The following is an 11,970-nucleotide window of genomic DNA, read 5'->3' on the forward strand; positions in this document are numbered from 1 at the left end:
CTTTTATGATAACTTTAACCCGTCTTACAATTAATTAACGTACACCCGCCTTTTTGGATAAATTGTGATTCATCGTATATTCGGATGTGTGTTAAAAGACGATGATCTTGGGTCTTGAAAGTGAGTTAAATTTTGAGTGATACCTAATGTGCTTGCGTAACAAATTAACAATTGTTGTCTAGGGTAGATGTGTTCAAGTAGTTACAAAGTAAGTAATTCACTCAATTATCTAAATAATCGGTAGAATATGATCAACGAGAACTGATCTAGTATTCGAGTTACAAAATAAAAATGTTCGATCTCCAAACCGGTTCAATCCAAATTCCATTAAAAATTGCTTCTCGGAATGGTTCATATTTAGCTTAAAAATCATATACGAAGTATAAAACATTAAAACTATTTGGAACAATTACTTTTCTACTAAATATGCTGAGAAAGTTTTAATGTCACATTAGCCTGTATCACCAACTTGTTTACTAAATATTTAGTTTGGTGTTCACCAATTGTCAAACATGAAACTGCAAAGCAAAAAAATTGTTATTTGTGTTTTGGTTCAACCTTATTTTATTTTAACTCTAATATAAGGTAAATCTAATTTCATTTGAGTTAACCGCTAATGCTCATATTCTAAGCTGTTTAGAGAACACATATATAAATAACACACGTGTAATTTGTTCCCGAGTTCTTAGCTACGGAGTAGTTTGTTTATACGACTTAACCAAACATATTAATCAACATCCATAATTAATACTATAATAGTACGATCTTACTATAAACACGCTCACTAGTCGCTAACCCACGTCCTAATGTCCTATGACCTGTGTTGGTTTGGTTTAGCGGTTTAGCCTCACCACTTAAGAAGTTAAGACCGTCATAACAATCAGAATCAGTGTTCTTCTTTTCCACCGTAAAATCCTGTTAAATCAAATCAAATTCAAAAAAACCAAAACCCTAATTACAGAAATTCTTCTAAAGGTTAGGATTTTTGCTTTACCAGCTTCCGAATTTGTGTTCTTCCAATTAATTTTCTCCAGCAGTTTCCCAATCAAAATTATAATTCTCTGATTCTCAATTTGTGATTATCGTAGTAATTTGTTGAAGCAAGCTTCAATGGCGGCAGAAGAAGATTCAATTGAACAAGCAGCAGCAGAGAGGAGAGAGAGACTGAGAGCTCTAAGAGCAGCTCAAGAGCTTTTCGAAACCCCAGATGAAGATTCGTCTCAACCCAAAAACAATTCTGAGGATGGAGATGCTGATAACAATGAAGACAGGTTTTGATTCTTATTCTGCTATCAAATATTGCTTTTACATTGATTATAATGCTTTTTTTTGAGCTAATGATATATTTTTGTGATTGTGTAATTTGTGCCCTAATTGTTTAGCTTATTTGATTGATATATAATATTGAATTCGATTTCGAGCTTTAGGGAGAAGTTTGTGGAAGGGTTAGTTGATATTGGTGAGAAGAAGAAAAGTATAGTTATAGGATTGAAGTGGCATCTAGTTAGATGATTCCGGTGTATATTATTGAAATTGATTTCGAGCTTTAGGGAGAAGTTTGTGGAAGGGTTAGATGATTTTGTTGAGAAGAAGAAAAGCATAGTTAGAGGATTGAAGTGGCATCTAGTTAGATGATTCCGGTGTATATTATTGAAATTGATTTCAAGCTTTAGGGAGAAGTTTGTGAAAGGGTTAGATGATTTTGTTGAGTAGAAGAAAAGTATAGTTAGAGGATTGAAGTGACATATAGTTAGATGATTCCGGTGTATATTATTGAATTTGATTTCGAGCTTTAGGGAAAAGTTTGTGGAAGGGTGAGATGATTTTGTTTAGAAGAAGAAAAGTATAGTTAGAGGATTAAAGTGGCATCTAGTTAGATGATTCCGGTGTATATTATTGAATTTGATTTCGAGCATTAGGGAGAAGTTTGTGGAAGGGTTAGATGATTTTGTTGAGAAGAAGAAAAGTATAGTTAGAGGATTGAAGTGGAATCTAGGGCAAACAATTATGGTAATTTTAGCAAAATGAACTGGAAGTTTTGTGTCATGGTAGAATGCAAAGCTTTCGAGCAAATTGGTGCTTCAATATTGAGAGAAGTGACATTCGTGGTGAATCTGGTGATGGTTGTGGTGGTATTAAAGATTAATGTGGGGATGGTGGGGGGCTGGGGGCAATAAAGTGAGTTACTATAGAACATGAACTCTGTATGAGAATGATTAGAGTGTTAGCCCGGGTAGGCTATGCTCCATTTCCTTTTCGCATTTTCTATTCCCCGCGCTTAATGCCTATCATAATATGCCTTTCATCTTCAATTTTGCCTTTTACAAAATTGAAGAGTTGCAAGGAAATTTTGGTTAAGAAGTCTCAAGTACTTATGCACTGGTACTATGTTTCCTTTCGTCTCTGCAAACTGTAAAAGGTTACCATTTAATTTGAGTAGCCGATCCCTCTTCTTAAACAAAAAATAGCTTATCAAGATTCTGCCTCTTGTACTTGGCCCTTAAAACAACAAACTTGAACTGGTTGGCCTTTGAGTTAGACAATAGGAGTAGTCATCTGCAGTAACCTTGTATGTGAGCCATAGCCTAACACTCTTTTCTGCTATTGCCATTGTAGTCATCTGTAGGTTAGTCATAGCTTGACATTCTTTCCTGCTATTGCCATTTGCCATGATCTGTTAGTATGGTACAGTCTACAGGCCAGGAACCTGAATGATTGGTTGTTAATTCTAAAATTTTAGTCATTCAACTTTTTTTTTTTTTTTTTTGGTTCCTTTTACGAGAGTTCTTTGTGATGGTTTGAATGAAATGACTGCTTTAAGGTTGGTAGAATTAGTTTCAGCTTGTAGCTCAGGTTATTAAGTGTTATCACTACTCTCAATAGGTTTTTGCTCTATCACCGTGCTTTTGTTGCAGGCCTTTTGAGGACAAATTGTTAATAATGTGAAATAATCCTGTTCCTTAATCCAGATTTCATGATTTTCTGTATCCTACGGTCCTACCTGATGTGCTTTTAGAACCTCAATTAGCTAAAAATCTGACAAAGTGGTTAAGGAACCCGTTTCCTTGGATTAAGATGACTGGTTACCTGTTATTCGTTGTGTCCTGCTTGATGCTCTCAGAACTTTTAAGATACTGAAGTGTAGAAACTTACTTTTTGCAGTGGTCTTAGCTTGAAATTTCGAAATTACCTTCCTCATGACAAACATCTACAAGAGGGTAAACTTGCTGCACCAGAACTGCCAAAATTTGAGGATCCTGTTGCTGCAGCTCCTCCGCCTGAAGAAAAAGAGGTTAGCTTCTGTGAACATCTGCCATTTATCATTCTCATGATTAGGAATAGTTTTTATGGTACATTGACTTTCTTATGGAAGCGTGCTAACATTGCAAGCGCATGCAGGATCCTTTTCTGAACATTGCACCGAAAAAACCCAATTGGGACCTCCGGAGGGATGTGCAGAAGAAGCTAGATAAACTAGAAAAGCGGACACAAAAGGCATTGCATAAGCTGATGTGTAGGTTTCTTATTTGCTTCTAACATGTCATCTTCTAAATATTTTAATGGATTAAAAAATGTCTAGTAGTTGTGCTCAGTTGCTCACACTATAGAGCATTATTATAGAGCAATTTGTTTTAGTGCCTCAACTGTGATTAAACTCGAATGGGTTTTCTATCTCTATACTTCCAAGTTTATACTATGATACGAGGTTAATGACCCCTTTTATGTCAGTAAAATCCTTCATCCTACCTATGAGGAAAAAAAAAGAAAGAAAAGATTATTAGGTATTTTTAGATGTATAATTTAGGAGTTATTTTTGTAGGGTAGTGAGGATTGCTTCCATTACTGGGTCATAGGTATTTGTGCAAGGAGGTCAATCATACATATCTAACCTTTGGGGCTGTAGTTACAGTGAGTCCATTCAAGTGCCTGGTGTGTCTTAGGATCCTCTTGTCATAATCCAATTCATATCCGATTTGTGTACTTTGCCCTTAATTATTTAGCTATTTTACACATGGACATGCTTGTCAATTTGTCATTTAGCTTTTCAATTGATGTTGCAAACTTCCTGAATTTTTTTCTTCAGAATGTGGGTATATGGACTTGTGTCAAGTTCCCTACCGAATATTGCTTTAAATTAGAGTAAATGTGATAATTATTAGTAGCTTATCTGTTTCCCATAAATACAACATAATTATATGCTACTTAGGAGTCAGGAATGAGAAATTATTTAGTTCAAACAAGAAGCCTTCATAGCATGAATGCATGATTGCTTAACCATCTGCTCTTTTTTCAGTGGAACATGAGAAGCAGAGGCAATTGGAGGAGGGAAATGTAGCTGCTGAAGAATGAAGTCGCTGATCGACATATGATCTTTTGACCTTTTGGTGAGGAGACTAGCCGAGATGCTATTACTGTTAAAACTGAGTCCAGCTGAAATCCTTTCTATATAAATGGTACATTGCAGATGAGACTTGCTGAGCTGTTGCCATAAATCTTTCTACTCTAGGTCTGTAGTATATCAAAGAAAGGTTGGCATCTTTAGACCCTTCTGAAGCATCAAGTTGTACTGTTGAGGAGATTATGCTTAGTATAATTATATGTTAATCTGATGCTATAAGAATTTTTGTCGTAGGAAACACGCCTCTTTGGCTTTTTTTAAGAGTAAAAATTTTGCTGTAAAGATCATCTTATTCATGTGACAGTGTGACACTTAAAAATGTCGTGATTACGTAGGAACGTCATTTGGGTATAGGGAACCTCAAAGGCAATCAGGCAACTCAAGCCGCCCCCCTGCTCCCTCGTTGATAATGTATAACTGAGACGCAGACAAAATAGCAGTCTCTTAATCATACAACGATCATTGATGAGAGGCAAATGCAATCAATATAACATCGATACCAGTAATTTTAGTTTAAGAATCTGATATTCAAAATGAAGATTGTTTCATATAAGTGTTGGCGAAACAACTAAAATTCTTAGTTACAAGGTTCAATCATTCTGCACCTATCATCCTTGAGACTTCAATCTCTAATATGCTTGTCTTTTAAGTTTCAATGCTTCCCAAATTAGTCGTTTGCGCTTCTTTGAAACTACCAGTAAATAAAAATTCTCTTGCTTGTTTGGTTTGTCTTTAAATCCACCCTTTAATTTAAACACTTTTCTTGATCTCCAAGGCAAGTGTGCAAAGGTATAGATAGACTTTTGTAAGAAGTACAATTTTTGTATGATAATATAATTATTACGAAGTTAATTTACCTTTTTGTTGTTCAAGTCAATGTTTTAATTCTTCAGGTTACCTTTTTCTATTAAAAGTTCAATTTAATTCCCCTTCAAAAAAAAAAAAAGTTCAATTTAATAATATATACTAATTAATTAATATTATGCTAATAAAAAACAATCCATTCCAAATACTAACAAATCTATAAATCCGTGCATGGTAAACTTATTGTAAACCCGGTTGCAGTTGACAAGTCCAAACCTAATTGATCATGTGGAGATAATATAAAACTAAAAAAATGATATTTTTGTAAAGTTATTAGATTTAGGAATCAAATAATTAACTTTATTTATCTTTAGTAGTTTTCACTCAACACAAAGTCTTCCAAAGTAGGGTTTATAGTTTTGCTCACCCAATTTTCATAGTATTAAAACTCCAAGACCTTGCATTATTATTAATCATGGCTGGTGATTTATCTCCACGTTGGAAAAACCTTAATATATCCCCTGAAGAAAAAGAGTACGTAGACCTTAGAGTAGAAGGTGCAAAGATGGATGTTCGTTTATCTTTATGTTTACTAGGACAACTTGTAACAAACAAGAAATTTAACAAAGAAGCCATGAAAAGAACACTTAAGAGTGTATGGAATCTTTCGAACGGGGTTGTAATCCGAAATCTAGACTATGATATCTTCATGTTTCAATTCTTTCATTGGAAAGACATGAAGAAGGTACAAGATGGCGCGCCATGGTGCTTTGATAACCAATTGTTGGTGCTTAAAGAAGTCGAAAGTGGCAAGCAACCTTGGCAAGTGGAATTTACACATTGTTTGTTTTGGTTAAGGATTTATGACTTGCCCTTTGATAGTAACACGGTTGAGGATGCTAAGGCTGTTGCAAGTAGGGTAGGGGAGGTTGTAGAGGTGGATGAGATTGATGAGGTAGGGTGGGAGACATCGTTTAGAGTACGAGTTTTGATGGATATTAGGAAGCCTATAAGGAGATGGCAGAAGATAAAGAATAAGGCAGGACAGGATGCTTGGGTTGTGTTTAAGTATGAGAGACTTCCTATGATTTGTTTCGAGTGTGGGTTGATTGGTCATACTGATAAGGATTGTCTGTATGGAGGTATTAGTGCAAGTAATGGGGAGGCAACACCGTATGGAATGTGGTTAAAAGCTTCGCCTTTGAAGGATAGGACCAAAGCGAGGGAGGAAGTTTTAGATCTGAAGGCTCGAGGTCCATTGGAGTTCATCCCATTACCGGAGGCTATGATGAAGGACAGAGAGGACATGGATAGCTATATTGAAGGTACAGAGAATATGCTTCAGACCAATATCAGCACGACTGGTGCAGGCACGAAAAATATGCTGCAGATTAATATCCACGCAACTGGTGCAGGTACAGAGAATATGATGCAGACCAATATCAGCACAACTGGTGCAGATGATTTCGAGTTTCAATTGATGAAATGGCAGAGGAACGACTTATACTCTTAGAGAGTGATAGATATCACAGAAGTTAGACTAGAAGGAGATAGTTTGAACACAATAAACCTTGTTTGCAGCAAGACAATAATAAATGAATTGAACTGGTTGGCTCATTCATCTATTTTCTTTGTTTGATCTTTTGGCTAATTTATATCAAGTCTAAATCTTTTACCTAGCTTTTTATGTTTTGCACTTGTGTCATCTTTTATTAGTTCATGTTCATCTTATGTTAAATAAACTAATAGAAGTGGGAACATTTTTTCATTAAACTTTGGTTCTGTTTAAGGTGATGGGTATTGGTCGTTAGATTTAAGTATAAACTCTTTTTAAAATAGCATCGGAATGGTCATATATCGATTGTCTGATCACAAAATCAATGTATCAAATAATTTTCAGGTAATGCAATTTATAAATATGAGCTCGTCATATAGTTTGATGTAGTTTGTGATGTAGTTTGATACAATCTGAAGTTGCATATATGTACAAAGTATTGTTTTTACACAAGTACAAATTACAATACCATTCCAATTTCCAGTATATCAGTATATGCTGAAAGACTGCATCAGACAGTAAGATTTTATGCGCCAGATAACACAAACCCAGTCCAAAAAAAATCTTAATGACCCGTATTGATGGTCATACGAGAGTTATGTAATCACATAGCATATTAAGTCAGCAACTTAGCAAGCTCATCTATTTTTAGACTTCCCTGGGGAACTAGATCTAGAAACTCCTGTTCAAAATCTCTTTCCTTGTGAGTTGTAGAGCTCTTCTTTTCCTTGTGAGTAGAGCTCTTCTTTTCCTTTGACTTCTTTTCCTTTGATTTATTTACAGGACCTGCTACTGGTACTGATTCTTCAGCTTCTGAATCCCCAGATTTTTGGTTTTCACTTTCTTTAATGGCCACTTTCCGAGGATAGTATGTAAAAACAGGTCCAGGTGGAGCTTCAAGGGAAAAGGAGACTGATCTTTCATAAACCACGTCTGCATCTAAGGAACTGGTATCAAGTATCACAGCTCTTCCACTTTCTACAGCTTGTCTTAAAAGAAACTGAACACCTTCAGTGCATGGAGAAGATAACGCGGAATGAGGGTTCGCTGATGAGGTCTCTAACATTCCTTGTGTCCCCCCATTAACTTCCGAGTCATCAAAAGAGTTCCCCGACGACACTACCAAGTCAGCAGTACCATCTACATCTAATTCAGAACCAGAAGGACTTAATGAAGTAGGCTCCCTGTCATGAGAAATATTGTCAACTATCCTAGTTTCCTTGTCTAATGAACCAACACCGGAAGCAATGATGTCACCAGAAGAATTATCGGAATTTGATATGACTTTATTTCCTAGGTCACTTATCTGTGATGGATCAACTTCATTGACCTCCAATGATGCATCATCTTTCACAGAGAATTTATCATCCACTTTCGTAACACCCACATCTAGATCATCAGCCAAACCATTGCTTCGATTGGACATTTCAGCATTTAATCCCTGATTTGGAGTATTCGAGGAACATTGGGAACCTTCTTCATCCTCAGAATCCAAAGAGTGGCCATAAGATGCAGCACTGTCAGCTTCAGAACTTTCTTCACCCTTTGCACCATCTTCAGGTAGTAGGAGAGATGACTTCCAGTCTTTTCCTCTCCACATAAGTATGTGTTCGTTTTCAAATGAAATCAATACACATGGGACAATATCCTAAAGGCACAGAAGAAGGGAACGATTCCATAAACACATAGAAGAATAGCATATGTCAATACTACTCAAAGTGAATAAAACGAGATAAAAGTAGACCTTGAGTTTTGCACCAATTTTACGGCAGTCGCTGGGGTTCAATCCTTGACAATTAACTCTAACCAACTCACATGCTTCAAATGCTTCCTTAACGTTTTTCGCTAAGCCGGCATATACACCATTTTTCCCTGTTATGCAAGATAGCAAACAAATATTATTTCCATCAGTAATGTAGATAATGAACCTTATCCATCACGCACACACAACCCCCCCCCCCCCCCCCCCCTGGCTCTCGGAAAAAAAAAAAAAAAACAGTGCAGAAGCATGCGCATACCAAGCTTGCATATTGGTGTTAATTCGCGTCCCCTTTTCCGCATATCAGTTGCCTCTTCCAATGTTAACCCTTCTGGAACACGTGCGACTAATCTGGGGTACACGGGTGTAACAGGTTTCCACAGCATAAGAGGAAAGCGAGGTCGAGTTTTGTAATTGTAGTTTCTACCACGGAAAAGGAATATAACACCTCCATGACGGTGTATAATTTTGCCTCCAGTCCTTTCCTGCAACATATAAAAACTTAAGTTGACAACGTCCTTTAGGTAAAAATCATGCAGTATAAATGTATAATGAATAATTTTGTAATTACTTTTTGCAATGATTTATCTTCAGTATATTGGAGAAAAGTTTCTGAGTGATGACTATTGACTACTTGTACTATACAAGCACCCACTCAGAAGCACATAATTATTTACATTAACAGGAAACATATGTTAATAATCAAACAAAAACCTTTGGATTTAGAGAAAGATAATCAATTTTTTTAACACAGTATGCAGATTTCATGAAGCAAGCTCACATGAGTCAAATGTGTCTATTTCACTCAGGTCAGTTTGCTGCTACCAAATCTAATAAACTTGCCAACCATTGTCGTAATTTGTAAATTCTCGCTAAGAGGTCTGAACACTGTGCTTTGTAGTTACAAGCTTTTATAAAATTTTGCTTATTAAGACTTTTAAGAACTCCGAACAGGGCAAACATCAGGCCAAAACAACTAGGAAAGTAGGCAGTTTGAAAACAAAAACATCCCAGAAACTTGGGAGGAAAAAGAAATAAATAATATAAACTTAGCGTGATCATCAGCACACCAACCTCTAGTTGTTGGCACACATTATCCATGTCCACAGTACAAACCCCTTTGCATTTTATCTTACAAACCCTCCGCCGTTTCCAATGAGCATGGATGTTATCCAACATGTTGTGTGTCAAACCATCTCTACCTACAAAAAACAGGCTGAATTTAATTCAGAAAGGAAGGGCCAAACATTACTTACTTCAATGTCAATTGTCAAATGCAATAATAATTCTAATTCTAAACCACTAATTCACTCCAAATCCTTACTAGAGGATATTACCTAATTTTACAAAAGAGGCTCTGCATTCAATCAATTAATTATAGTTAGACTCCTAATCAGAGAGTAGTATTTGATTCAATTAAACCCCACCAATACACTACATTGAAGTCACAATCTTAATAGCATAAAAGCAGTCACACAAGAGCACAATGCTAGACATTTACATTTCCGATTAAATTTCCCATTTTTTGATCCCTTCAAAACACCACCACCCATATTCAGAGGGAATCAGGATAGTCGTGGAATTGTAAAATACAAGTTATACAACCCTGATTCATTCCAAGCTTAATATAATAGAGGTTTCCTACAAGTGGAAACTTGAAATGACCGATCCTAATGATAACAGCTAAAGTCTCCTTACTTGGTTCGTTCAATCACCACTTGCTTACCAAAACAACAAAATAAACATCAATCATAAAATGAGGATTAAAATTTCCATTTCCCAACCCCCCCCCCCCCCCCCCAGGCTCACACAAAAACATCATCACATTTATAATCTGTACAAGCTTCACAGCATTTACACTTCTTATGCTAAGACTCAGAGTCAATCTTAACATAGTAACAAACATTTAATTTGCTCAATCATCAGTTTGAAATTTACCACAGACGACTAATTCACTTCACAACTAACAACCAACAATCCAATTCAACCCAGCTATTGGCAAACTTGGCATCGTGGCTAAAAGTTCCTTCTTTTTTTCCTATCCCTTCCCTTTTTCAGTTTGATTTTGCCCTAGCCTAATATAACACTGTCACAAAACACCTAAAATACAGTCTACCTAGAACCTCAACACCTCTTGGCACAAATCGAACCAATCAACCTTTCCACTTCTCTTGATTCTCAATACATTCATACTTATAAGATATTTATGCAATAAAAACACAAATCAAGGTAATAGTTTCTCCAACATCAAAACAAAATAAACAAATAATAACAAACTCAATCCTTACCCATATTAAGCTGCCTTTTAGTCTTCCTACACCCTTCAACCAGCTCCTTAACCTCTTCCGGCGTCAACGGCTCCCCAATCACCTCCTCTCTAGACACCACATACTTCGGACCCGAACCCGGAAGATAAGGCCCCGGCTTCTGTACAGGCTTCACCCCTTTCTTCCCCGGCTCCGGTACACGAAACGAATCAAACTCCGGCAACTCCTTCTTACTTCCAGGCAACGGCTTCCGACCAGTCCATGGACGGCCCATTGTCCCCGGCCCAAACGGCGTAACCGCGGGCTCCCTTAGCCCAATGGGCTTCACATTCTTAGGCGTCTCAGTATAACTATACATATACTCAAACGGAGCACCTGGCACCACATATGTCACCCCATTTTCCCCAACCCTTATATCCGTTTCACCCCCAACACCCGTTTCGGGCAATTTCACCCGTTTCACAACCCTCCGAAACGCCGGGTGAGTAAAATTACCGTTTTCAGAATTAGGGTTTTTCTGGGGTTTTGAGTATTTCGATTTTTTCCCAGGAATTGACGAAATTGAAGGCTTCGAAGGGGTCCCAATTGATTTGAAATTGGGGTTTCTTGGTGTTGCGACGCCGGAATCAGCGTCGTAACTAGCTGAAATGTTGAGTGCAGATTCAAAGCGCCGGAAACGACGGATATCATCTTCAATTTGCTGCTGGGTACGCCGATTTCGCTCGAATTTCTCGGCGTTGGCGTTGTTCCAACGAGCAAATCGAACTTCGGTAGTTGAAGTGGTGGTTGTCGAGGTGGTAGTTGGAATTGGCGCGAAAATTGGGAATGGGATAACGGTTTTTAGCGCCATTTTCTGGGATTGGAGTTTCCCGACGAAGTTGCCGGCGAATTGTACGACGTCGTATTGAAGAGAGAGATTGAGGGAGAAAGATTGGATTTTTATGGTGGAGGGAAGAAGATAAAGAAATGTTTTTAAAAAAAAAAAGGAAAATGAAATAAAGATAATCTTTTGTCCTCACTCCTCTTGCAAACAGGTCTAACTAAAGCTGGATGAGAAATAATGTAAGCAATATCACGGCATGTTGTGATTTACTTAGCTGAACTAAACTGAAATTAACGGTATAAAACGGGCCTTTAAAGTTTAGTGAAATTTGATAAAGTTTTTTTTTTTTTTTTGATAAGAGAA

At 37.0% G+C, this 11,970-nt stretch overlaps 3 protein-coding genes across 4 annotated transcripts; 2 read left to right on the forward strand and 1 right to left on the reverse strand.

The window, feature by feature from the left end:
* The first annotated feature begins 820 nt into the window (after positions 1–820).
* LOC145578788 (uncharacterized) lies at positions 821–4,681 on the forward strand. 2 transcript variants are annotated; one of them, XM_081636089.1, is made up of 5 exons: positions 821–975; positions 1,089–1,271; positions 3,163–3,292; positions 3,400–3,514; positions 4,295–4,681. In XM_081636089.1, exons 2-5 carry the CDS (start codon positions 1,111–1,113, stop codon positions 4,348–4,350), a joined length of 462 nt encoding a protein of 153 aa, XP_081492215.1. In that variant the 5' UTR covers positions 821–975; positions 1,089–1,110; the 3' UTR covers positions 4,351–4,681. The 2 variants fall into 2 exon arrangements, with proteins under 2 accessions (XP_081492215.1, XP_081492217.1); XM_081636091.1 differs by having other exon boundaries at positions 898–1,271.
* A 997-nt stretch (positions 4,682–5,678) lies between these two features.
* On the forward strand, positions 5,679–6,716 carry LOC145577696 (uncharacterized). The gene has a single exon (XM_081635165.1). The coding sequence runs from the start codon at positions 5,679–5,681 to the stop codon at positions 6,714–6,716; it is 1,038 nt and encodes a 345-aa protein (XP_081491291.1).
* Positions 6,717–7,086: 370 nt separating this feature from the next.
* Positions 7,087–11,744, reverse strand: LOC145579991 (CRS2-associated factor 1, chloroplastic-like). Its single transcript, XM_081637305.1, has 5 exons — positions 10,806–11,744; positions 9,592–9,719; positions 8,777–9,002; positions 8,503–8,630; positions 7,087–8,406 (listed from the first exon to the last, which is right to left on the reverse strand). Exons 1-5 carry the CDS (start codon positions 11,632–11,634, stop codon positions 7,375–7,377), a joined length of 2,343 nt encoding a protein of 780 aa, XP_081493431.1. The 5' UTR covers positions 11,635–11,744; the 3' UTR covers positions 7,087–7,374.
* Positions 11,745–11,970: the final 226 nt, after the last annotated feature.

Source organism: Chenopodium album, chromosome 14 (assembly GCF_948465745.1).
Source record: "Chenopodium album chromosome 14, dcCheAlbu1.1, whole genome shotgun sequence".
NCBI classification, from domain to species: Eukaryota; Viridiplantae; Streptophyta; class Magnoliopsida; order Caryophyllales; family Amaranthaceae; genus Chenopodium; species Chenopodium album.

What these genes read in the sequence shown, in the direction of transcription:
- LOC145578788 (XM_081636089.1), top strand. Translation starts at nt 1,111, where the DNA reads ATGGCGGCAGAAGAAGATTCAATTGAACAAGCAGCAGCAGAGAGGAGA. An exon ending in GCTGATAACAATGAAGACAG is followed by an intron (nt 1,272 to 3,162) that starts GTTTTGATTCTT and finishes TACTTTTTGCAG; the next exon opens with TGGTCTTAGCTTGAAATTTC. An exon ending in GGCATTGCATAAGCTGATGT is followed by an intron (nt 3,515 to 4,294) that starts GTAGGTTTCTTA and finishes CTCTTTTTTCAG; the next exon opens with TGGAACATGAGAAGCAGAGG.
- LOC145577696 (XM_081635165.1), top strand. Translation starts at nt 5,679, where the DNA reads ATGGCTGGTGATTTATCTCCACGTTGGAAAAACCTTAATATATCCCCT.
- LOC145579991 (XM_081637305.1), bottom strand. Translation starts at nt 11,634, where the DNA reads ATGGCGCTAAAAACCGTTATCCCATTCCCAATTTTCGCGCCAATTCCA. An exon ending in TAAAAGGCAGCTTAATATGG is followed by an intron (nt 9,720 to 10,805) that starts GTAAGGATTGAG and finishes TGTTTTTTGTAG; the next exon opens with GTAGAGATGGTTTGACACAC. An exon ending in AACACCAATATGCAAGCTTG is followed by an intron (nt 8,631 to 8,776) that starts GTATGCGCATGC and finishes CTTGCATAACAG; the next exon opens with GGAAAAATGGTGTATATGCC.